The sequence below is a fragment of the Neodiprion pinetum genome, chromosome 7 (assembly GCF_021155775.2).
Source record: "Neodiprion pinetum isolate iyNeoPine1 chromosome 7, iyNeoPine1.2, whole genome shotgun sequence".
Classification (NCBI taxonomy): Eukaryota; Metazoa; Arthropoda; class Insecta; order Hymenoptera; family Diprionidae; genus Neodiprion; species Neodiprion pinetum.
Window position 1 is genome coordinate 25,775,213 of NC_060238.1, and position 26,141 is coordinate 25,801,353.

A 26,141-nucleotide genomic window follows, 5' to 3' on the forward strand; every position below is an offset into this window, starting at 1 on the left:
CCGAGGGGCGCGACATCCGACGGCGGACGAGTAGTAAGACTCGCCGATGCGTCCGACTGTATTTAAGAAATTATTATGCCGTCGGTAAGTAGGATTTCTTTTCGCTTATTTTGTTGGCCCGACTCCGTTTCCGAGATAAACGGAGATAATTCGATGCAGAATTTTCCGCTCTACGCGATGGTCGAGTCATTTTTCACCTATCGATAGCGGTTTTCTCGAAACGCCGGCTATGCGGTTCAAAAATGACCTAAGATTTGAGTACATGAGGGTCGAAAATCTCGGAAAACAAAAATGCAGCCATATCCCGAATATTCTTAATTCAGACCTATTTTGACTGAAGAATTATATATTATATGCAAGCCGAAATTCTGAAAATTTCAGGCCTAAATTATTCCCGAGGGTTTATTCGGCGATAATTCGGTTGCGAAAGGGGTTTTTGTATTCTTAAATTTTTGTCAACGGTCAAATTCCCTTGTAGATTTACTACAGACTGTTTCGACAGTTGAGTAGAGAGAAATCATTGATCGGTCCACGGTATGAAATATGCAATAAAAGTCAACCGTCGGAGTTGCCATTTTGAATAAATAACTGCTTCGTTCTATTCACATTTTTCGCATTTATTTATTTTTACTTTTCTGAGATATTTAAACAGCCATATTTTTCAAATCAATTTGTTATTGCAGTAAAATCGGAGGGTGATTATTGAAGGAATTGAAACTCAATGGTGAATATTTATTTGCGGAAAACGGAAAAAAGATTTTTCTTTTATTTTTATATCATCGTAATAATTTCTTTTCCAATCTTTACATATTATACGTATATATACATCTGTATTCCGTGTTTGACAAGTCTTACAATATTCATTATTATTATGGTATATTTACACTATAAGTCGCGCATATTAACTGAATTGATCGCATATTTTAATTTTTTATTTTTTTTTTTTACATCATATCATATATATGTATATATATATAATATTGTAACGTATTAACGTATTAGTATAGATGTGTCGTATGTACAAATCTTTTCTGGTTTCGTTAGCTTTAAAAATTTCCTCACGAAGCGGTGAACATTTTTTTGGTGAAATATTATCGATAGGTAAAACGCAATTATTACTATTATTATAAATCCGAATAATAGATTGAAGAAGTATAGAGCCAAATTCGCACAGCTAAAATACGCTCATTTCGGTAATTTTCACCTAACTCTTCGCCTAAGGGCAGCTCATCAGATTTTCCCTCACACAATTTTTATAGCGTGTTGAATTACCATAGAAGTTAGATGAGTACATGTTTTTAAATTTATCGTTCTCTTGTAACGATTACGTACGGTGTGCGTAAAACAAAAAAAGAAAAGAAAAATTCCCGCTACGAACGCAGTTCGCTATTGTTATGTATATTATACGGTGTCAAAATTTGAGCTATTATGAGAATACATTATATTATTGAATGCATATGATAATATATTATTTCGGATTCACACCTCGCGTTAGCAACGTGATTGTGTATATAATAGTAATATGCTACTATTGTTAGAGAGCGCATGTATTTTTTTTCCGTTTTTTTTTTTTTTTTTTTTGTTCTTCAAATTCTCCTTGCTATATTTTTTTTACACTATTCTCCACCGAGTATTATATCACCCGTGTACCGAAGACAGAGAATTAATTAATTAAGTGTTATATATTTCGATAACCTGTAATTTTATTGGCACTAAACTGCGATATAACAATATGTGATTAATCTACGATGAGTATCTGACAAAAGTACTGACATTCAATTATTTTACGATTCCGGAATTAAAACTCAGATTGTCGGTGTTTCCGTAAGTGCGTTGGTGTTTTGAAAATTCTTAATTTCCGATTACTGATTACTTTTTCTCTTGTTTTGCGAAACCCAAAAACTTTCTCCGTTTGTTTTCACACCTTACAAGAAGAAAGTACGTATTAAACTGTCAACGATAGTGCAATTGTAATTTTTTGGTACTTTTGATGATTCAAAATTCCAAAACGATAACGCGCGATATTAATTTATTGATTTCCCTTTACGCTGCAATTTGATTGTATCTGCGTGATTGAGCAAACGTTTTGTCAATCAATTGATTAATCAATAATCGACTTGTTTCTATAACGTAATGCGTATTCGGTCAACTGTGCCAGTACTTCGAATACAACGAGGAATAAGAATTTTGAAGATTATTAGTTTATGATAATACGTAGTATTATAATAATTACGTTACCGTGAACGGGGAAAGTGATCAAAAATTATTATATCAGCAAGCCTTTTATATATATGTATACATATATATATGTACGTGTATAAGAGGAATGACAAATTTAGTGCGAAATGCGTGAGTAATCGTTTTACAAGGAAAAAACAATATTCTCTTCTCCCTCGATTCGTTTCTGTAACAAGTAAGTCCGAAATCGAGAGGAGAGAATTATTCGTTTGAAAAATACTCTTACTGCATATATAGCGAGGAGGTTCAATATTTCACAACCATTCTAGATGAATGGGGCAAGATACGTTCTTCGCATGCTTCGAACTGACGCAATAAATATATACAATTAATTTAGATATATATATATATATATATATGTATATATTATACATAACACTTTTTTCTTTTTCAAAATAAAATCTCAACATATTTATTATTATCTAACCTCCGTAACTGTATATATTAAAATGATAGACAACGTATAATATTATCATAGCCATCCGGCTCGAAGCGCGCATAGAATATTTCGCGAGTCCCGCTGACAAAAATTATTAACTAAACAATATTCCTACATCTATATATGGATATTTACGTTCGTAGTACGTGATTTTATACCACCATTCATAACATCGACAATCATGGCATGTATTTCAACGCCCGTGTAAAAAAATTTGTTTTTTTTCTCAACAATTTTATACTTAAATTTATTAATAATGGAATTATCATTATCGTTATTAATTTTGTTGTTGTTATTATTACTATTGTTATTATTATTATTATTACTAGTATTATTATTCACAGGCAATGAACTTATGTTCATTTCTATATATTTATTAATATATATATATATAAGAATCTTTGTTTACTTATATCTCGGAGACCTGATTCACGGTTTACCTTGCGAAATTTGATACGTCCGTAACAAATGTGTTTTATATACGTTTTTTCGTGCGTGAAAGTAAAGAAAAAAAAAAAAAAAGAAAGAAATCACAAGGCAACAATCGCGCGATTCGTTCATTTACTCACAGCGTCTTTACTTGGCTTAATATCATTGTATATGTTCTTCATGCTTCAAATTTATCTAGCAAAATTTGCGATACTGTGCAGCTATGTTCACTCTAAGCCTCCCATACTATACAATGTCAGTTGAAAATCGTGCGCTATAATTTTTTTTTTATTTTTTATAACTACAACAAGACTCGAAGTATTATAATTCCTGTGTAATTCGATAAACTCTGTGAGCGTCAGTTTCTTTTAATACGTTATAATATCGTATTAGGTATTGATATTAATATTTAACAGAATAAAAATGGCGTGAGTAAGTGCAGTCCAGTATATTATTATAGTTTTCATACAAACACTAATTGAAATAATTATTTTCATTTGTTTACTTCTTTCCTCAGACGAAGGTCAATCTAGATCGGGTTTTACGATTCTATGTAATTTACATTTAAGAATTAATTGGAATACTGGTAGATGATTGAGTCCGAATTTACTATAGATTTACATCGCACACTGCCCGCGGTCAAACTTGCTCTATTATCAAAATCCAAAGCTGTGTCCAACGATTTCTAATCGTTCGTGGATTTCGCTCGCACAATTTATCATATAGAAAAAAAAAGCACCTGGTCTACGCAGAATTATCAAAAAAGATGAGGCTTGAGAGATTTTAGAGAGTGGATTATTACCAAGTAATTATTTTCGTAGATTGTATAATTCGAAAATTAGCAAGCGAGAAGAATATTTTTTCCTACGCGTTGCAGACAATTCTTGACGATCGTTATATACCTGAGCAGAATCGTCGTAAAGATATGCGGGACTTGACATTGGATCGGAAGCGAAGTATACTGTTCGTAGAATAAAATCTTCCCTCTGTTCGACGTGATCGGCGTCATTCCCTCGCTGGGGGATGAGCCCTTGGCAGCAGTCAGTACTCCTCTTCGTCTTCCTCGAATTCGTCCTCAGCGAGGATGCTGTATATTGGCAAAAACTTGACGTTGCCGTTGAGACGTTACGAAAACGAAAGAGAAAGGAGAAGAAAAAAAAAAGAAAAAGAAAAACAGGAAAGTAAACTCGACATGCGGATCGATCGCTTCGGATCGCCCGAAGAAATCGATCGAGAATTAGACGAAAGGACGGGGCGGGATTCAAGTTCCGAATTCGAGAAGTTCCGAAAGCGACTAATTCCGATTTTTTTTTGTCTAGAAACTTGAAGTAACGAAACAAAGGTTTTACGAAACACCAAAGTTTGGACAGTTGGAAACCCGACGCCCAAAGTTTCGAATGTGAGAAAATTGTGAAATGTGATCGAAGATTTTCAGTTCCGTCAATTTCTGGCTCGGTAAAATTTCACGACTTTGATCTTTCTTTATATCCTGCATTTCGTAACTTGGTCGTTTCGTCAAAGTTTGATTTCCTCCCTTCAAGTTTCTCCGCCAAATAATTCGGAATCCGGGGCTTTCGGTGCTTTTAAAATTCGCAACTTGAAGCCCCGCCCCGACGAAAGGACAGATATTAGAACGTCTATAGCCACCGAGGCACTGCATACATACACGCTACTTACTCTTCCTTCCTCGCATACTTGTCGATCAACGGTCGTCCCGGGCTTCCGCATCTTCGTCCGATCGGCGGGCAGTACCAGTAGCAAAGCACGCCGAGGGAGACGGCGAAGAGGACGATCGGAGCTACGAGGGCCATAACGAGATGCCTCAGATTCTCGTCCCACGAGTACCTGAAACAGCAAAATACGGAGAGATGAGGAAGTTGCGATTCGCGGATAAATCATCGGCGGGAAAATTCTCGCGGTGTTTCTCACCTGGCGACGACGGTTTCCGGATGCGTCCGACTGTAGAAGCACGGGAAGATCTTTCCCATGTTTCCGTATCCGAACTTCCTCGCGAACTCCGAGCAGTTAACCCTCGGCGGGTATCCGCACCCCTCGGTGTTGACGAAGAACTTCGTGTTGGCCACGTCCCAGGGGATCAGGCCGGCCGGTTTAGCGAGGAATTCCTCGTACGGCACCCTCGAGTAATTCACCCTGATCTGGTGGCAGCGGAGAGCGGCGCTGGTGCAACCTGCTCGGGAAATCGGAGAGGGTTGTTTCAGGATATTTCGCAAGTTTGGGGGAGGAAAGAGTTTCGTGACGAAACGTTTGGTAGACTCAATTTTGTTAGACCGATTAATAGTGTTTTACAGTCAAATCTCTTGACCCTTTGAAACATTTTACCGTAAAACCATAGTAATCTGTACTAATAAAACTGAGTTTATCAGATATTCGGTTATGACACATACTAGCCCTTTGAATGTCACTTTGACTAATTAGGTTACCACTAAACTTAAAGTAAAAAAATCAAACTTTAATGAAACACAGAAGTTTCGAACTGTCCGAAATCCGACGAGTCAAAGTTTCGTTTTCTGCAAAGTTTTATTTCCTTACTCCAAGTTTCGCCATCAAATAATTCGGAATTTGAAGCTTTCGGAACTTCAACCCCCCTTATCAAACACTCAACGCCCAACCATCCAGCGATAAAATAATAAAAAAAAGTCTCGATCCCTTCGCCGTCAAATTTAATCGAACCCGGATACGCACCCTCCCTGCAGCTGGCCCAGGAGCAGTTCCTCAGGCCCTCGGCGTAGACGTGGTCCGTCGCGACGCAGGCGACGGCGTGGGGCGAGAAGTCGGCGAGTATCGTCGATATCGCGGGCTCGACGACGAACGGTATGAGGAAAAGGAAGGCGAATACCGCGAGAATCGCGGTCGTCCCGAGGCAGAGGGAAGTGTAGAACTTGGCCTTCTCCATCAGACTGGCGACCTCGACCATCGGCAGAACGCCCGTCACGCTCGCCGTCGACTTGGCCTCCCCCTCCTGGCTCCCCATGATCACCGTCGCCTCGTCGGATTCAATGATCGTGCCGTTTTCGGGCCCCGAGGACCCCTCGAGATCGTTGGATATTATCCTCGTAGCTTCACCCCCGCAAAGAGGGCTCGTTCGCTCTATTTCGGACGGTTCGATTCTCCGTTTTTTTACCTTCGCCGATCTTCTCTTTTAGGTGGAAACAGGATTACTGATATTGGCACCGCGGGAAGATAGATTTTTCCAAACGCCCGTTCAATCATCTGGCAGTAGAAACGGCGGGGAAATAAAAAATAGATATACGAATCCGCTTCCCCTCGCGTCGCGTTGCGCGGTTTTCATACGTAATATACGGTGTAGAGAATTTCAATCGTGTTGGTAAACTTTAATAATAATAATAATAATAATAATGATAATATTAATTATAACAACAACAACAATAATAATATAGTTATAGCAGTAACAACGATGATGATAACAATAGCAACAATTATTAGAATAGAATCTTCTTTTCATATGCTATGTATCCTATAGGTATGTATGCGTGTGTTTATTGAATTTAATATACTTTTTGCGTGAGACGTGATTAATTTAATTATTCTTGCGTCGCGCGTCTGTACAGCAAAACTTTTCTTCGCTTATTTTACTTAACAATTAACCTATTAAAATTGTTTTTATATTTTGTTTTTATGAAAAAACCGATCATCTATAGGACGTGCGGCCGTGCCTTATATGCTTCGTCGTATTATCGCGTATGCAATGCATTATAATCTCGATTATAATATTATAATTATTACAATATTGGATTTGAGAAAAATTGCGTGCTTTCGAAATGTGCGGATATCAGTGCCATTTTTTTTTTTTTTTTTCTTTTAAATCCTCTGTTTCTTCAAAATATTATCGCGTTTGTTTGTTTTCTGTTCTTTTTTTTTTTTTTTTTCTTGTCTTAGTTTTTTCTTGTCTCTCAACTTCAAATTCGTGGTAATATCGCAACCTGAATAGAGCCAGTTCAGAGATTGAAAATTTTCTTCCTTTCTTCTTTCAACGAATATATAATTTCCTGTTTTCGTTTCTCAACTGTGATTTTTTTGTGTTTATTTTTTTTTTGTGTTTTTTTTTTTGTTTTTTTTTTTTTGAAAATTTAATTTTGCATTCTTTTTTTTCAGTTTAATTCTTTCGATTTAACTCGTTATTTGAACATCTCGAATCTTTCCGTTCACAGAGATAGAACATTGTCGTTTTCGTACAACGATCAGAATTTCAATCACGCGTTCCCCTCCATATCCACACCTTAATAGTGCCCACGCAGTGAGAAAACCGACTGACGGGCCGGGCTCTCCTCCAGGAGGGGAATGCCTGGAACAAAAGAGGACCAAATACGAATGCAATTAGTAGAAATAGCGAGAATACAAGTGAAACACAACGACTTGAACAGGAAATTTCCCTGACCGGTGCCCTCCGGTGATTAGGTATAAAAACAGTTACGTCGTACCGCATTCGGCAAGTTTTTCCCGAATCCCCCGACGACGATCGATCGGATTCATCCGCGATAAAACGAAACGAAAGATGGGACGAACGAACGGACATAAAATAGAGAAAAAAAATAAATAAAGAAATTCTTACGTGCCGGATCTCAGAGCGCCATAACGGAATCCCCTCCCCCGGCATCGCCCAAATTTCCCGAAGCGCTCTTCTCGAGGGAAGCGAGAGCGGCTCCGGGTTTTCCCTTGAACCGCATTTTCGCATCGTCGCCAACGACGACCGTTCGCTGACAGAGTATCAGGGTGAGGCAGCTGACGATGAAGAGAACACTCGGGAGGATGAAGGCGACGAGGAACTCCTTGTAGGTCCGTTCGAGGTTGAACCTGGACACAACGATCCCGGTATTCCCCTCGGCGTAGAAGCAGGGAAACCGAGCCCTGGCGTTGTGGTCGGTGCCGTCCTTCCCGTACTCCCTGAGGAACTCCTTGCACTCGTCCCTCAAGGTGTTCACGCACCCCTCCAGGTTTATCAGGAGTCTGCTCTCGTTGGCGATGAGGAGGTCCTGCTCCGGTGGCGCCACCTGCCGAGTCTCGTCGAGCGGCTTCGTCGCGAACACGTTGAGGTAGGACAGGTAGGTGAAGTTCGTCAGGTCGGTGAGCATGCTCTTCTCGAGTACGGACCCGTTTATGCAGTCGACCGCCTCGACGCCGGTGCTGGTGTTGTATATCCCGTAGCACGAGGCCATCATAACGTCGCCCCGTTCCTCGTTCCAAATCTCCCTCCCCGTGTCGGCGTCGATCGCCCGTTCGCACTGACTGAGGTATACCTTGTCGCCGCTGAGGAGTATCATGTTCTTGTTCCTCGTCGGTATGTCGACGCAACGTCTGTCGCAGTTGTACGGCGTCCTTATGCGCTCGCAGGTTCCCCGGTTGCAGCTGAAGAGTCCGTCGATGTCGATGCACGTGATCTTCCCCCGGCGTCCGGAGCACTTCAGTGCCGGATCGGTGTCGTGGAACATGCACTCGAAGGCGTCGGTGATGTTGATGCACATCCCCATGGTGCAGTTGAAGGTGCCCGTCAGGTTCCTGCACTCGTCGGCTATGCACCGCGACTTCTTGGCGTTCTCCTGATCGATGCCGTAGCACGTCTTGTTCGCGGTGTTGGTGCAGTTGGCCAGGACGATGCTCGACCCGTTCCTCCTGAGGTTCACGTATATCTGGATGCAGGCACCCGAGGTCTTGGAGAGGCACCACTCGCCGCAGCTTCCCCAATCGCAGCCGTCCTTGTTGACGGCCCTTGTCGTCGTGCACATAACCGGCACCTCGCTGATGCCCGACTGGAACGCCCTCGTGCTCGGCATGTATATGGCGACGGTCAGGTAGACCAGGGCGACCGAGGAGAGAACCGCCGTCATCTGGCAGATGCATATCGTGCCGCATATCCGGCCGTCCTGCGGCGGTATCACGAGATCCTCGACGGGCACCGGCTTCGGCATCCTGGAGTCAGGACTCGGCGCGCTTATCGAATTCGTACGGTGTGACGATATCGGGCTTATTCGGGGCGGGAGCGACTCACGCCTCGGCACTCTCGCGATCCATCGAACCCGCTCACCCTCGGATGGTTAGGTCGAAACTGCCCCGCTCCCTCGCTCCCTCTCGCAGATATCCTCCAGGCGGAACCCCGATTCCGCACTCGGTGTACTTCCAACCCGATCGCGGATCACGCACACCCCTCGTCCTCACGCCCGATGCGCGAACAAACCTCCGCGCACGAATCAATATTACCTGCGCAGTGTTGTGGCATACTGCAGTGACGTCACACCCACCCTACCTCTTTCACCTAGAAACCACGGGAGTTTCACACCCCCTAGGCGAGTCGAAGCCCGATCATCGATTAACGATGTTTCCAATTTTAAATCCAAAAAGTTGACCCGTTTCCGGAAAGTCTTCAGCCTTTCGAGATAGGAGGTGGGCTTAATTGGTCAGGACTTCTTTTTCCGCCTTTGGATATTCCGTACGATCTGCAAGTATCTCACGTAGTAATGTTTCTACGTTCCCGCGTTTCGAAAATTTTCGATTATTTTTATTTGTTTTTTCATTATTGGTTTTTCTTTTTCTTATTTAAAATTTTTTCTTCTCTTTATCGCGTGTGGCACCGCATCGAACTGTGGTAACCTCCTTCTCGGGTACGCTCTGGATTATTACGGTATCGATTCATGCCAGGTAAAACTTGACTACCTCCACACACGGTATATAAAACTCGTGGATCGATACGAAAGTAATTCCGCACTTTCCAGTACGTAGAGAAAAGTTGTTACCGAGGGTATATATTAGATATTTATGTATATATCTCGTTAAATACAGTAAGCGGGTCAAATATTTTTATACTAACAAACGCCGACGCTAGGTTGTTTTTCTTCTCTTTTGTGCAAATCGAACATCAAACACGAACAGAGGAAATATGTTCTATATATTTAATGCGGGATCGGTACGAATTTACTTTGGCGCATGGAAAAAATACGGATTGTTGGTAATTACATTCGATCGAAAAAATACCGTAACAATTTAGGTTTGTTAAAACAATGCGTCAAACTTACTTCGTATCGATGCACTAAGGTATAAGCTTACTCGCTAATTAATATTAAAACGTCACTTACACAACTACACCACAAACAAGCGTATTTTTCTTGAGATGAGCACGATTCGATTTTGAAAAACAAACCGATTGAATACCTGTGTCAAAAATTCGCGAACGATGTGAACGGAGCCGCGGTAAGATTACATCCAACCTTGAAAAGTTATGAAAACAAAAAAGAAAAGTTCAATCGAGGCAAAGGTATCGCGAAACGGACGCGTCCAGACGGATCTGACGTCTGACGGAGAATGAGACGATCGCTAAATTTTCCGCTCCAGAATTGAGTCTTATTGCTCGCAATTTAGTAATTATTATATTACACTGGTTATAACGAAACACGCGGCGACAGGATCTTCCACTTAAATTCCAGCCTTGCTACCACACGGCAACTCGATTCCTATTAGCCAAATTACTAAATGGTTTTGACTCGGACAAAGTCTGAGCCACTTTATGCCCTCTCATGAACGTGATATACACTTATTAACTTGTTGTTACCGCGATATCAGTCCGCCTTCTTCGCGGAACGTGGATTGTCCGTTGAAAAATGATTAACACCCACGACAAGGAGACAAAAAATTAGGTGGACGATAACAGCGACAAAATTTTCAAGGGTTATAATATAATATACGCTTTTATGTTCGCGATGATTTACAAAATGGAATTGAAATCGCTGAAGAAACGGGACTGATTTACGAGAAAGAAGATAAGAGACAAAAAATAAATAAAATATATACGATATGAAAACGGAAACGGTACCAAAGAATTTAGCAACACGGTTCTCTCATTTCCTATCGATCCGGGTCGCGAACTAACCAGCAGAGCACAACTTCCCGTGGGATAAAAACGACCACCTACCGAGAATATCAAAAGAAGATGTCACCTTAGGATTAGGAAAAAAAATGTTGGAAAAAGACGAAGTAGAATAGTGACTTTACATGTCGCGTATCGTTCATCAGCCGATGATCGCGACAAAAGTTGAAATCGTGATGAAAACGACGTGGTGAAAAAGGAAAAAAGCGAGCGAAAAAAATAACGGCGAACTACCTGATGAAACGAAACGTGTTAAATGAATAAAATATAAGCAGCCTGGCCCGGTGCGGTTTTCTATAATGATAAGTATAACATGAGGTATCGTCATTAGGTGTCGTTATTGCGTGACGGCCGGTGTTACTCCTGTCATTTGTTAATTATGAACGGGACCAATTAGGGAAAATTAATTCTCTCCACCGGCGTATTAACTTGGAAAATTCATATTGTTTGACTGAGAAAGAGAGAGAGAGATATCGAATTCATTGGGAGAATTTTATCACACGTATAAAAGGTGTGAATTCTTCATTGCGTAATTTTCAATAATCACACATGTGCTGTTAAACCCGATTTTAATATTCGCTAATCAATTTATAGCGCATTATTATCACCGTTCGGGAATAGCTTTGTCGCGGAAAAATGTAAGTTTCACTCAAAATTTCGAGCACCTTATTGTGCAAGGAATAAACTTTCTTCCGTGCGATTCGAGCGGGTTAAGGGACGATCGATCGGTCTCGTGACCTACGTAACTTTATGCGTATACCGTTCTAACCCGCAATGAATAAAATCGAGCTAGTATTCACCCACGCACACACGCGTAAACAGCCGTAGGACTGGAGAGTTAAGGAATTCAGGGTGTATTTCTTCCCTTGAATAATTGAAGACTGATGTGCAATATTTTGGCAAGTGTCACTGACATCGAAGTAATGAACATAAAAATTACTATTATTATTCGCGAGTCGAAAAATTCTAGGCAAATAAAGAAGGCTCTAAAAATACCCAAAATTTTTTTATAATTTTCACCGAGGAACTTTTTCGGGTAGAAAATTTGAGCGTGGGAATATTAATCAGCCGGGAGATGACGAAGATTATAAACCACGTGAGATTTTCTTTCGAGTAAGCTCGTTACGAAACTATCGTCGAAACGTTGAAATTAAATTTTCTTCATGACAGACGAAGAATTTTGTGAAACCAATAAAGTTGGTTAAACACGTTCACGTATCAATGACAGCGACCACCTGTCAAAATTCTGACATATTCGTACACACGAAAATTGCACAGAGTCCGCGATCACGGACGAATGATCCGTGTATGAGTTTTCAGTGGTGAAATCATCTTGTGGCACCAGTCAGAGAAATAGGGAGTAAAATGAATTGGCAATGTGTAAAAAAGTGTGAAAAACGACGTAGCAACAACGTGTAATCGTATTATCAATTGTTTTACTCACGTCAAGGCGCCAGACACCGAGGGCAGGTTTTAGTCCTGGAAAAAGCTCGCGTTTGCACACACAGTAGCGAAAAGCTCCCGTAAGAGCAACAAATATGGCGGTAACCTGGAGCAACCGAAGCGCCAGCTGGGGGTTGCCGTATTGCAGTATAAAATCAATACACCTGTCACTACGACAAATGCAGTGCCAATGTTTCCCCGACTCCAATACCTGCCTAATCCCGACCCCCGGGTTCGGGGTTTCCGATGTGTGTACGTGCACGCCTCCTACTTTACACACGTCGACGGGCGATGCGCGATGTGTCCCGACACAGGATCCGCTGGGAAGTTGGCGGAAGAGGATGAGAAAAAAAAAAATATACACATTGTCGGATTCTGGTGGTGAATGGGAATCGGGAAATGGGATTTCCTGGTGCTATTAAACCCGGCAGCACCTCCGCTATTGTTACGTAATCCGACATTCTGCCCTGCACGCTTCGTGCCTTTCATCGGCATTGTTCTCCATCCCCGTGCACTTTGTGCCTCATCGGGAGATAGGAAAATCCAATCACTTCCCGCGGGCTACTCGAGACTTTTAATAAACCGATCCACGGGTTGATATAAGTTTAATAAGCCTCGTAATTAGCCGATTTATGATTTCAAGTAACGCGTACGCGAAAGCGAAAAGTTTGAAAGTTGCGACGATTGAGCGTAAATCATGCCGCATCTTTGGCGCTTGTTTCTCGAACCTGGTTGTCTGGCTCGACACGCTATCGACGGTGTATACTTGGAATAAATTCCCGGCCGAATAAAGAAGAGGCAGGGCTGCAGGTATCGGTGTGTGAGTCATAAATATCAGACGGATATTTCCAATATCGACGATACCGCGGATAAACGAGAAGAGAAGAATTTCTGACGGGAAAAACTTGCTCCCTTTCAATGCTCGCGACCGAGGGGACGGGATGTGATCTTTGCTTTTGGTGAAATTAAAGCTTACCTCTGACCAATGAGAAGAGAATTCTCGTTTCATCGCCAGAGTCCTGACGAATCGAAACATAACCCTGCGATTTGTTTTCGCGAAATAATAATAGACAGATAGGTTGTTCGCAATGAGAAGATAAAAGTTTGACCCAATTTTTGACGGAAGCTACCACGTAAAGACTCGGTAAATTATTAACGAAGACCTTATCAGAACCTGTCACTTTCCGACTGCGGACGAACATAGGTATTCGTTTAAATTATCCGCATCACTGTATACATATTTGACCCAAATAATTCGTACACAACGACGATTGATCCGCAGATCGTTCGGTATATAAAGAAAAGGATAGAACGAGCGAAGAAGAAAAAACAATTCGATGGAGGTTAAACGACTCGATAATCACCTAAGCGTAAACTAATTTTTCCGTTTGCTCCGGCTTGGTACTTGCAATTAAACCGGTTAACAACGAGAGGGGAAAAGGCGTTGGGATCGGTCGGTTGGGGTGGAAAAGCATTTGGCCCACATTTTGGTTGACTGGCTTAAAGCCAACGCCGATTCACTCGCATATCTCTTCTTGGAACAACACCAGAAATTGCTTAAGGTCAACCTCTCACCGTCGGCCACTGTAAATTACGTGTTCAACTCGAATTTATAAGTGGAGATTTCGCCCTGAGTATAAGCAAGATGAAAGGTAGTCGCTAGCGATACGTCGAACAGTGAATTATATTCCGTCGGACAGGAACAAGGTTGTTATACAGGGAGGAGAAACTCACCCTGCGCCTGGCAAATTCGATTATAATAGCGAACCAGACGTCGGGAAATCAGAGCTTTCATTAGGGTTCATTTGAGCAAGGAGGCAAAGCTTGAACTAACGTCCTTTACGGGTGTCAGGATTCCGGAATTTGAGTCGAGAAGCTTCGCTTGACATCTGCGGACAGGGCAAAAATTTTAATGTCTCGTCGTTGCTGATTGCGGAAAGAGCGAAGGCAATAACCAACCAGAACCAGGAAAGAAGCTTCAACGATGTCCGAATGGAGTGGAGTATCTTTGGCTTTGGGGATAATTCTGCATTCTTTACTTCCGAGTCAACACTCAGCTTCCGCTCCTCGCCTGAGAGTATACGAAGCCGACCATCGCCGCAGGGAAAAAGCTCCGAGCTTTACGGAATGTCGAGAATTTGTTATTCGCCTATTAGACGAAGACTGCAAGAGGATCCTCCGGCCTGGCCTCTGGTTTCGCATCTGTAAATTCATCCAATTAGTTAGGAGGAAATTCACCCCTGTAGGGTAACGGTAGAAGACACCCGACATGAATCATCTTCCGTTTCGTTTGTCTCGTCAGATTTCTCGCTGTAAGCTCTTTGAAACAACGACGAGCCGACTAAACGCGACGATCCGTGTTGAGTTTTCGTTACGTCTGATCAAAGTCATTGTCTTCCGGTTGCAGTGAGACTGAAACTGAAGAGAGCGAGTCGAGGGTTTGTTAGCGGTAGAAGGCGCAGTATCATTGTTGACGCCAATTTCTCTCGAGCCTCTCTCTTTCGCCGACTGAGTTGAGACTCAAGATTGTAAAGTGCTCTTTGTTCCAAAGCACGAAACCCCTTCTGATTCGAGAACATTCCGTTACACCCCCCCCCCCCCCCCCCCCCCACGACTGAGTGGACGTGTATACGTCAAAGTTATAATCTACTCATTGCCTCCGTGTGCTCCTCTTCACAGAGACCCGGGAACCCCGCGGCAAAAGCTTTTCACTTATCGATAAATCGGAGATTGGCCAAGAGGCGCTTCTCCTCGTCCGCGATGGGCTGTTGAACGATGAAAATCGTCAAGCCCTTGGCACGATATCTGTTTACCGTTACAGCAAAGGGATCTTTACGCCGTTGCATTTTGGCTTCTCGTTCTTTTAATAACTAATAAGGACAGGGGTATTTTTCCCCCTTTTTTTTCCCAGAGACATATACCGAAAAAGTTAGGAAAAGGGGTGGAACGTGAGTTACGTATCCTGAGACGGGCAACTCGTTTTGAATGAATAATAAATAGCGATAGGAGGGGGTGCGAGCAAGGGTGGTTTTGAGCTTGCACGGGGGACGCCCTGGACGCGGCGGTCGATGCCACCAGATGCCGTCGCGGCGCTGGGGTCGGGTTGAAAGTAAGCTCGCCCCAAAGCCCGAAGCCCGAAGCCTGCAGTAGCCCGGCGTCAGCCGCCGCACCAAGGATTACGTAGCAGGGTGCTATCCTCCACTCGAGGTTACCCCCTCATTAGAAAAATAAACCATACGTACACACGTAATCCTTGACTGGCACGCAACTCTCCGCCGAGCAGAAATCGTTCTTGTTACCATTGTTGTTATATTTTTCATACAATACACATGTCGTGAGATAATCGACCTGCACAGCGATCGGGCTGCTGCACACCGGCGTTGACTCGACCCGTCGAACGGACTAGTATTTTTAATCGAAATCAATCGAACGTATCAAATAATGTGGACAGTGATTGCCGATGTGGTAAAATAGTGCCCCTCGACTCCCGCCTGTTCACCGCTTCCGAAAGCGCCCGGAAAAGGGGAGAGGAGGAGAAAATAACAAGGAGTCAAGGAAGAAGTGTCCGGGATACGAAGGCCTTGACCAGAGGATGAGAGGGCTTAAAAAGGGGGCACCGTGCAGCCCCGACGGTACCTCGCTGTAGGGGGTTTAGTTACCACCGCGTCACCGTTGATTCGTTTTTTTTTTTTTTTTTTTGTTTTTTTAATCGAGCCCTGGTCAATCCGCCAGCACCGAATGAATCCCCAACGCTAGATATATTTTTCTTTCCTTTTTTTTTTCTTTTCCTTCGTGTTTTATTTTATTTTTACTTGGGTTACTTTTCGTAAAACAAGCATAAGAGATCCCTCCAGCCATGAGACTAAGCCGGAGTAAATGCTCGATGAATCCGTACATCCGTAACAATTCATTTCGGTAATGAAACAAATCGCCGTTGTAGAATTGGATTTTGCAATTGATCGAGAGGTAATTGTAGTGTCAAAGAAGAACTTTCTTTTTTTTTTTTTTTTGACAAACGATATAATATGCAGGCTCTGGTAACTTTGACCCTCTGAAGCGAGGCTAACCGATGTGTGTAGAATAAATTTTTAGCCTCGTCTACCTCAAGATCTACATTCCGTCGTTTGAAAGCAACCGGCAACAGCTCATAAGGATCGAAGAAAGTCAGGAGAAAAAATTGATTGTAAAAAACAACACATCGCGAACGGGATCGGTTCTCCAAAATGGCGGATGACAAGGAGAACCAAACGTTCCTCCAGAAGCTACTGTTCTACACGACCGCGTTCTTCATTCTCCTCGGCACCTTCAGCCTCTTCGCCTTCCTCTTCTTGGTCCCATTCGTGATCGACCCTGCCTTCACGACCATCTTCATGCAGTTCGAAACACAGCCCGCCGAGTGTGTCACCATCGACGTGGAGTCACGAAGAGGTGAAGGCTAAGCCGTCGCAGCGATGTTTCCACGTTTCGTCTTTCACGTACTCCACGTATCGCACATACCCACTCACTCCCACATTGCCACGCCGGCCTTCTCGCGCTATCATAGGATCGTTGTCATTGTCGTTCTCGTCCTCGTAATTGAACGGAAGTTTGTCTTTGTTAACAACTGCGCAACGAAACACTATACCCAACTCCCGGACGCTTTACTGCACCGCTCCGTCGTTCTGTATACATAATTGCCTCCGCCTTCCCTCAATCTCCTTGTTATTCGCTATCCAAACTACAAAATTCCCAGCACGTTTGTCGCATTGTTTGGTATCCGTTACGTACCTGCATGCCTAGACAGCCATAATTCTTGTACCGCAGCTAATGTCGTGGCCAACTGTAAATCCGAAAGCGAAAATACTGCGTAGATAGTCACCACGGTACGGATGTAAATTTTTTTCTTATCGTCCCTGTCCGGTATGTGCTGGTAACTGCCCTTCGCGTACAAGCGTTAATTCGCCTGTCGTTCTTTAGTCGGAATTTCAACGTCGTCCGTTATTGTTCCGCGGTCGAGTAATCGCGCGTTTTACAGGACGACGCGGGAAGGGAAACACTAAGAACTGGTGAACAGTAGCCAACAGGAATAAGTCAGAGAATTTTTCACACAAGCTTTTGTAACACGCGCAATAACACTTGGATCCAATTTCCCTCGCGAATGGTCGGTGATTCCGTGTGACCGAGTTTCGTGCGACGCTTTTTTTATTAATCTTATTTTCCATCTACTTCTTCTCCCGGTTTGTTTTTATTCTCCCTCGGAAGATCAGAAGTAGTTTTTAGTTTATTAGCCTATCTCCGTGATTTTATCCTGGCAAGTGTCCCGAAGGATTTCGTTAGTTTGGCAAGCGTGCATCCGGCGTTAGCCTCGTAGAACCGGGAACCACTGTTAATTGTCCGTGTCTTTTCTCAATGGCCGCATAAAAGTTGATCCATCACTGCAGGGTTCCTCGCTGTCCCTTGTAAATTGCCTGATGGTTGTCTGTGTGTTCTGTGTGTCCGATGATAAACCGCATGAAAGTAGGAAGGTCGTCGCTATCATCCTCTCACGCACGCTTCAGGTACTCGTAACTGCTCGTGGACATCGTGCAGAGAAGGTTGTACCAAAGAGTTGTACGATTGTACGCAAATACGGGTCAACTACAAGCTCCCGGTGAACGGTACGTCGGAACTTGAGGATTCGCGACTAGTCGAGGAGGGCAGGGCGGGAGGAGGTGTCGAGGGCGACGAAGAGGCGAACGTTGCTCGTTCGCGACGTTCACGGGCCTTGAGGGAGTACGACTACGCCGAAGAGGTGAACGAGGATTTCGGAGAGGAGAATGATTTTGAGTTGGCCAAGCCCTACCCGACAGGTATATCGTTGATGCAGGTGAAACGGTACGATCTGTGCTAATCGCGCGACCGGCTTCCGGTTCGGTACCGGTCACTGACGAACACCGTCTTCGGCTCCGTAGGTCTGATGGGCAACGACTCGGAGTGGTACTTCACCGGGGCGAAGCTATTCCCGAACGTCAAGGGATGCGGCTATCCGCCGATGCTCAACTGCAGCGTTTTCTACAAGCAATACACGATCATAGGGCACAATTTTAGCTGTTACTACTCGAAGGTCGACCCCGGCATCGTCATCAGCGACTTGGACATGTGGCAGGTCACTATACGAGACACGATTATTACGCTCCCCACCTACCCCTTGGGGGTCTTCTTCGAACGCCTCCTAACCACACGATAACGATGCACCAGGTCCGCATGAACCTCGTCTACGCGATGGCCATTCCGATTCCATCCTTCATTGTGTCGGTGATTTATCTCACCATCGCCTACTTCAAAATTTACAACGAAGAGGAGGAGGTCCTGGTCGACCGCGAGGAGGTCGACGAGGGCATCGACGTCGACGGAAGCAACGCGACCCCCTTGCCGCCGACCAGCGGAGCGTTGACGCCCGGTAGCGAGGCCTTCAGAGAAGACTTGGCTAGCTTTGGGCATCAGTTGAAGGTCGCGATGGCCGACGACATCAGTAGGGAAAGTCTTGATGGAATACCAAATTCACTTTCCGTCCAAGGGTAAGCGAAGACCAAATGCTATTTCCCTCGTAGTAGCCGACCGAAGCAGTCAGGATGCTTATCGATCCCAAACGTCGACCAACTGCCAATGTAACAATGAAAAATCGTACCAACTATTTTCTCTGATCATCTTCTTATTAAATTCAGTCAGGTTTTTCTGCTTTTCCATCACTTGTCTTTGGGCTATAAATAACTGTGGCGAACTCTCCGTTCGAGTGGGTCGGAGAATAAGGGTGATTGATCGTTTCCTAGGGATACGTAAGATTAATGTCGTATAGGTAGACAGACGGAGGTGCGGGACGGGGACGAGAAAAAAACATACCGCACCGTGAGATTAGGTACGAGCTTGCCTGGTAAGCTCTACGTTGACAATGTTTCGTGAAAGCAAAACACTTCGGGGGTTTCCTAGCGCGAGCTTCGATTTTTCAACTCGTCGTAATTTCAAAGGCTTCTTCTCAAGCCCGGCCGTCGTTAACTGCGAGACAAAACGAGCTTTCGCTCTATATCTACAAGACGGTACGAATAAAAATCAGCTTGTATTATCGAGTGGAAATAAAATCTCCAGAAGAATGAAATTCGTATTTTTTCAAAGTCTATACATCACGAAGCCCTCCAGCAACTATTTAGAAACGTGTACGTTGCATAAGCGAGGCAGGTGACATTTATTGAATTGGTTAATGGAATCGACATTTTCTAAATATAGAAGGTATAGACAGAACGGTGCAGATGCACGGGTTGAAAATCTATTTCTCTTCGAGGTCGTCCCGTCGCTTTTTCTCTCTCGTGCAAAGGGCCGTTCGAATCGAAAGCTATTACACAAAGCGTATCGCGCGGTGTACCTACTTTCAGAAAATTGCGGCTTTCCAATACGCCGGTATAAATTTCGAATATAAATACGCGCATAATACATATTTCCCGGGATTTGCATACGAACGTAGACAGTGCAGAAACGGAGAAAATTTATTTCCAGTCAGAAACTGGTGTGCGTAACGATAAAAACTGAACCTGCTACGTGCATCATCGGGAGATCATAAACGGAAGACTTGAAATGCTGCGCAGAGTGCAGGGTGATTAGTCGACGAAGAACGAATTGGTCCGGCTCCAGATGTCGTTAGTAAATTCGGGTTATCCGAAGTAGCCCGCAAGCTCTCCACCCCCGATCGTTGTTTGCCTCTGGCGGTACGGCGCCGCACAGTCTGCAGAAATTCGTCTCTAGTCTGACTCTATCCGTTCCGCTAGATCATATAAACCGCCGTCATCCACCCCATCCGTATCGTTCACGAGCTCGTAGCCGCTTTGTATGGAGAGAATAGTGTATAGCTATCCGCGAAGAGACAGCTAGGGCTGTATTCGCTGCCGGAAGAAAAACAACATTCGCTTTGGTCGGGGTATCGGGAGAAGTCGAGCGGACATCCCCCTGCCCCTCCCCGAGGAGCTGGAGAGGCAGAAATAAAGAACCAGCGAGTCATCCGGCCTCGATGTACGTGTCGAGAACGACGGAAGTGCTACATTGTGCAACGAGGAGGCAAACACGCTCTTTTCGCGCCGTGTTTAAATTTGCAAATAAGAGTCGAAGGCGAGAGCATGCTTGTGAATAGAAATACAAAACCGGTTTTGGATACAGATCCTCTACCGACATCTCACCGACACTCCCAATGTCGGTAAAAGAATCTGTGTTCAGAACCGGTCTTGTATTACTACTGCGAATATTGCGAATACGCGAGGCGAAAAGACCGTTGCCTCCTCGCTGCACACGATTCTTTATACGAGAGTATGGTACGCGTTTTTTCAAGAAGCACGAGATTGAGGTTAGGATCGCGTAGTCATATTTGTTCGCGACAGCGCATGCGCGCAGGACTTGAAAGTGGTATTTTCGGTACTCCGCACATGCGCGCTCGCAGAATCACTATACAGTCATAGAAACGTATACCTTGTGCACGAAAATCACGCATGAAGAAACGCGTAGAACATTCTCGCGTTATATAAAAGCACATTTCCACCACGATAACTCGTGGACGCAGAACTGAGTGCAGGGTGGAAGACCGAGGGTATACGCGCGTAAAGATTACGTACGCACGGTGCAATAAGGTTCTCTAGGTTGCGTGCGACGTCGAAGGTTGAAAGTGCCGCGATATGCGTGAGAAAAGCTTCCGCGGCGAGGAAAGGACGCAGGCATCGATTCATCCCCCCGACTAGCAGCCGCCCTGAAACCCGGAGTGACTGTACCTTGCAGTAACTTATACCCTACAACCGTTGCGGAACAGTCGGTCACTCCAATGACGCGGGTAAATGAATTTTGCAAATTGTCAGCGATTAATGAGCAGCGGTGGATGCGCGGAACAACGTTGACGCAAACGGGGAAAACAGAGACTCGGTCATTCTGCGTATCTATTTTCCTGATTCTATTCATTGCTAGTAATTGGACGCTTGTTAACAACGTAAAAACTAATTAAAACCAAATTTGTTTATGGCTTGGCTCCGAAGAGTTAATTGATAGGGTAGGTGGGTGGTTTTCGATAATTCAGTCGCTGGATTTAGCTGCCCGTTAGAATCTCGATTATACATGTACGCACGACGTCGATTAGCTGTCTCATGATAATTCAGCTATACACGCACACGTGCAAAAGCAAATAACAGCGGTTAGTAGCTTGATAAATCGGCAATGCGAATTGCCGACGGCGAAATATCGTGAGGCCAGGTATTCAGGCATACCTATAATTTCGTCATACATTCGCAAGTACCCCGTTTCTGGAGGTATACTCGAGGTTTCTCGATTATAGACATAAATAGAGGTAATCGATCATCGTGAATTAAGAAAGTCGAAAGTACGTCACACGCTCATTTACAATTAGTGAAATTTACCGTCGGGTCTGCCGGTTACAATTCCACCGGGAATAATAATATTCCGTAGATTTCGACGTCGTGGGTAAATCCGTGCGAGAGGTTCAGGGGCCTTCCGTAGGCAGCGAGACGCCACGAGAAGACCCCTCGCCTTCATTACGACAAAACTAGTAGTGCAGGCACGGTTATGGCCAGACCGCGAGGCGCCAGCAAATGCGAGCCAACGAAACGCGGCTGCGCGCAACCGGATATTTGCGGTTGCGGCGTGCCTGTGCATACGAAACACATACCGTGTAGGCGTAGTTACCCAAAATGCGACACTGTCGATATAAAATACATTTTGCATACCGCGTGGAAAAATAAAAAGTTATATTATTTGTGACTGACCGATTCAACGGCGCCTTCTAACTCCCTGATGAAGTGATTTCGTTTATTTTCAGAAACTTGAGCAAGACGATGACGACGAGTATCTCAACTCCACCTGGGCCGATGGCGGCAGTTTGAAACGTCATTTCCAAGGTCTGAATAACATTTCGTGGAAGCCCCACTAAGCCCAAAGATACGCGGTTGAGTATCCTTAAGAGAAGAAACATGATAATATTAAATTGCATATGCGGAGAAGTGAATGAATTAATTTATACAAATTCTATCTAAATAATAAGATGATTCAGAAGAGAAAAAAAAAAAAATTAATAATTATCAGCATAATTGACGTGCGCGTATAGAACGGCAAACGGAGCAATACGAATAACGAAAATAAATTATATTACTATTTGCATTTCACACGGAGCTAAGGAATTGGCCGGAAAATAAATCATTACACGTACTAGCCGCGACCGCCTCGAGTATCGATCACCCGAACACGTAATCCAACCAACCACACTTGTCGAAATACTAAAATAAAGAAAAAATAAAAAAGAAAAGACTAAGCAACACCGCAGAGTGTGATTCTTATTGCTACAATTTTATTTTTGCGCAAAATATGCCAGCACATAACTGACGTAATAAAATCGACGATATTCATACGAACATACAAATAATAACGATAACAAAATATATACGCATATAAATAAAAATTAGGGAATTTTATTACCTTGATGCATAATAATAATAATAATAGTAATAATAATAATAATAATAATAATGATGATGATGATGAATTGATTGGTTGATTGAAGATTATTACATAATTCTAAACTGAGACTGTGGTGCTACATAAGTTTGCCGTATAATAATGCTAAACGAGAAAACGGAGCTGTGGTACCTATGCAATTATATTTTACTTGATTATATCTATTAATATTTGAGAACAGAAATCCTACCACACACCATGGCTAAACCAAAATCTCGCAGAAATATTCATCAACTGATTGCACGCCTGTAACAGACGATTAACTTCTCTTTCTCTCTTATCACTGCCTGTTTTGATTGACACTGAAGAAAAAGAAGAAAAAAAATCACAACAAAAAACGAAACAAGGATGAAACTTTTTCGATCAAACGCGTCTGTACGACTGTTGTGTAACTATTTTAACATGTATAAATATCCGTCACACTCAACGCTAAAGCGTTGATGTACATTTCCCGTTCTGCTGATCGCCGCCTTTTAAAATAATTAAATTAACTGATTAATCAATAATCATCTGCCATATACCGCGCGTTAATTAAAACCATATATTGTATTCAATGAAAAAAACACGTGCAGGATAATTATTCTTTGTATTGCCGATGGTTTTTTTTTTCATACGTTTCTTCACGAATAACCATCGGTACACGCGTAGATTATGAAATTAAACAAGCATTACTACACACGTGTTGGTGGTGGTGGTGATAAAACGAAGAAAAAAATATACAAGGAAAAAAAGTCATCGTGCTTTGATTTACCCCGTTTGATCAAAATATTCAATTAACGATTATGTAAGTAAAGAAACTTGATGATCTTCAACACCACCACATTACGCATTGTATTATATAGTTATGATAATACTGTATACTAAATAACGCATTTGCATGAATAAGTAAAACGGATAACGTCGCATATAATTAATTAAGTATCGAGAACATAATTTAAAGTACGCATAATTAGTTGAGAAAAGAAAAAAGAAAAAGAAAAATTACTACGTACTATAATTGATAAATTTTAAACAAAAAAAAAACGTATACTTCGCTTGCTGTGTGAACGCGTTACGAGATATCCGCACCACTCACTGTGCATCGTTACACAAATTCTGGCCACCGGAAAACAAACGTACAACACCAATTATTAAATTATACCTACATATAGACACGACTACGACACGAGGATTAGTTTATAAAAGTGACAGTTTTCAGTTCTTATTCTCTTTCTTTTTGTAATTACATTATGATATATTTTGGTTCTGTTTTTCGATTTATTAAAAAGCAGGTCACTTTTTTTTTCTTTTTTTATTTCAAGAAACGAATTTGTACGCAAAAGGAATCAACGCAATTCTGCTTTCTGTGCTAATCGATAAAGTTATACAAAAACTTATCAAGATGTGAATTGTCGAAATACATATTTTTTTTTTAAAACAGCTCAAAACACGACTTGCACACAAAAACATACCGATACCACCCAGCACACGCTACTAATAATCGATAGTTTGTAAAAGTAAAACTGAAAAAGAAAAAACAAAAAAAATTAAAAATAATCTTCTAAGATAAACATACGCGCGTAAGATGTTGCATTTTCAATAAAAGTAATCTTGTGTAAGCCATACAATAAATAATATATAATTATACGTTATTATTAAGCTACGGGAAATAAGTGAATTGTTTTTATGAATTAAGAACAAGTTGTCTGTGATCTACAATAATAAATACTTAAAGACGGAGCGAATGAAAAAAAAAAGAAGAGAATATTGTATAAGTATTATAATTTAAACGTAAAAGTAATGGAGAAAATAAAAAAATTGAAAAAATAAATTAACCAACACGTCATATATGCCGAAGTTGGTAATGCGGATCGTTTAAAAATAATAATTGTATGAGGGATTTCAGACGGGAGCAATATATTATATTATTAACGAAATGTATATCTACGCGAAAAACGAAATTAGGGGGGAAAGAAAAGCATTAAGAAAAAGATAAGGAAGATAATCGCATTTTTGAATCACTGCAAGGAATTATATATAAATAAGAATACACATTACGATCATAAAAAATTGAGGACACAAAGGGCTAAAGAAAAAAAAGGTAGATAAAAAAAAAAAAGTCTAATATTGTATAGTTGCTGTTGTTAATAATCTGTGCTACTTTGCAAGGTAATAATTTCGCCAGAAAATTAAAAAAAAATAAAATGAAATAAATGAATAAATAAATATAAAAAAAAAAAATACGAACACAGAAATGCTTTAAAAAAAAAAATCTAACAATTTAACTAAAATGGGCGCTACCTTCAAACGTTAATATCATAATAGATAAGGAATATTAATATACATTATAGGTAATAAAATGGAGAGAAATAATAATAATAATAATAATAGTAATAATAATATAAACAGCGATAATTACAAATGCGCACGCGCACGAACACACACACATACACCACATGAATGATTACGAGCAAATTATTCTCACAGTGGCATAAATATAACATTATCAACCAGCGCGGCTACAAGACAGAATTGAGAAAAAAAGTAACAATAAATATACAAATGGAAAGAGAAAAATTTAAGAAAAAAACAAAAAAAAAAAATTGTAATATAAACTAAGATTTATAAAAAAGCGCAAACACCAAAATCGTTCCTTCCACCCGCTCCGGCCGTGTTTTTGATTGATTTTCTAATTACAAGGATAATTTTTAATTACACACGAATTGAATTTCACATGTATATTGTATAAATCAAATCGACTATTATATCTCATCTATACGCACCTCAAATGCAATTATACATGAATAAAAAATAACAGAAAATGTATTATAATTATTTACAAGTGGAAACGGTATTGTTTCATACTCTAAATACATACATACGTACATATTGTGGTCACGATGTAATAATAAAATGAGTTGTCGAGTGTTACGGAAAATGCAAAAAAAAAAGTTAAAATTAAAAAATAAAATTTAAAAAAAAAAAAAAAAAAAACAAACGTTCATTAATAATTTTTGTACCATTTGGCACGTACCTACGCGTTGAGAACAAAAAGAAAAAGAAAAGGTAAAACAACAACATGCATTTCGGCATGATCGCGAATTTATATTTATGTACAACACGTTCTCAATTTATTATGTAAATTATTAATTATAAAATTTCGACCGTTAAAAAATCAATTATACACATACATATATTATATATATATAT

At 41.8% G+C, this 26,141-nt stretch overlaps 3 protein-coding genes across 13 annotated transcripts in view; 1 reads left to right on the forward strand and 2 right to left on the reverse strand.

Moving 5' to 3' along the window:
- LOC124223254 (cilia- and flagella-associated protein 298) overlaps positions 1–25,929 on the forward strand; it is a 40,391-nt gene extending 14,462 nt beyond the window's left edge. Inside the window, exons 1-6 of one of the 7 annotated variants that reach the window (XM_046635046.2) lie at positions 15,591–16,409; positions 16,523–16,871; positions 17,981–18,271; positions 18,374–18,567; positions 18,660–18,979; positions 22,242–25,929. In XM_046635046.2, coding sequence (XP_046491002.1) covers positions 16,667–16,871; positions 17,981–18,271; positions 18,374–18,567; positions 18,660–18,979; positions 22,242–22,371 — 1,140 coding nt within the window. In that variant the 5' untranslated portion in view covers positions 15,591–16,409; positions 16,523–16,666 and the 3' untranslated portion in view covers positions 22,372–25,929. Of the gene's footprint in view, positions 1–15,590; positions 16,410–16,522; positions 16,872–17,980; positions 18,272–18,373; positions 18,568–18,659; positions 18,980–22,241 lie in introns of those variants that run through there. The other 6 variants (XM_046635051.2, XM_046635047.2, XM_046635048.2 and 3 more) reach the window with 6 other exon arrangements.
- Positions 803–6,102, reverse strand: Teh2 (tipE homolog 2). 2 transcript variants are annotated; one of them, XM_046635057.2, is made up of 4 exons: positions 5,810–6,102; positions 5,036–5,294; positions 4,784–4,951; positions 803–4,193 (listed from the first exon to the last, which is right to left on the reverse strand). In XM_046635057.2, exons 1-4 carry the CDS (start codon positions 6,096–6,098, stop codon positions 4,148–4,150), a joined length of 762 nt encoding a protein of 253 aa, XP_046491013.1. In that variant the 5' UTR covers positions 6,099–6,102; the 3' UTR covers positions 803–4,147. The 2 variants fall into 2 exon arrangements, with proteins under 2 accessions (XP_046491013.1, XP_046491014.1); XM_046635058.2 differs by having other exon boundaries at positions 4,773–4,951.
- On the reverse strand, positions 5,157–10,204 carry Teh3 (tipE homolog 3). Of its 4 annotated transcripts, none has more exons than XM_069137831.1 (2): positions 7,698–10,204; positions 5,157–5,294 (listed from the first exon to the last, which is right to left on the reverse strand). In XM_069137831.1, exon 1 carries the CDS (start codon positions 9,049–9,051, stop codon positions 7,708–7,710), a length of 1,344 nt encoding a protein of 447 aa, XP_068993932.1. In that variant the 5' UTR covers positions 9,052–10,204; the 3' UTR covers positions 5,157–5,294; positions 7,698–7,707. The 4 variants fall into 4 exon arrangements, with proteins under 4 accessions (XP_068993932.1, XP_068993933.1, XP_046491001.1 ...); XM_069137832.1 differs by lacking the exon at positions 5,157–5,294 and adding an exon at positions 6,227–6,337 and having other exon boundaries at positions 7,698–9,952; XM_046635045.2 differs by lacking the exon at positions 5,157–5,294 and adding an exon at positions 7,050–7,430 and having other exon boundaries at positions 7,702–10,204.
- Positions 25,930–26,141: the final 212 nt, after the last annotated feature.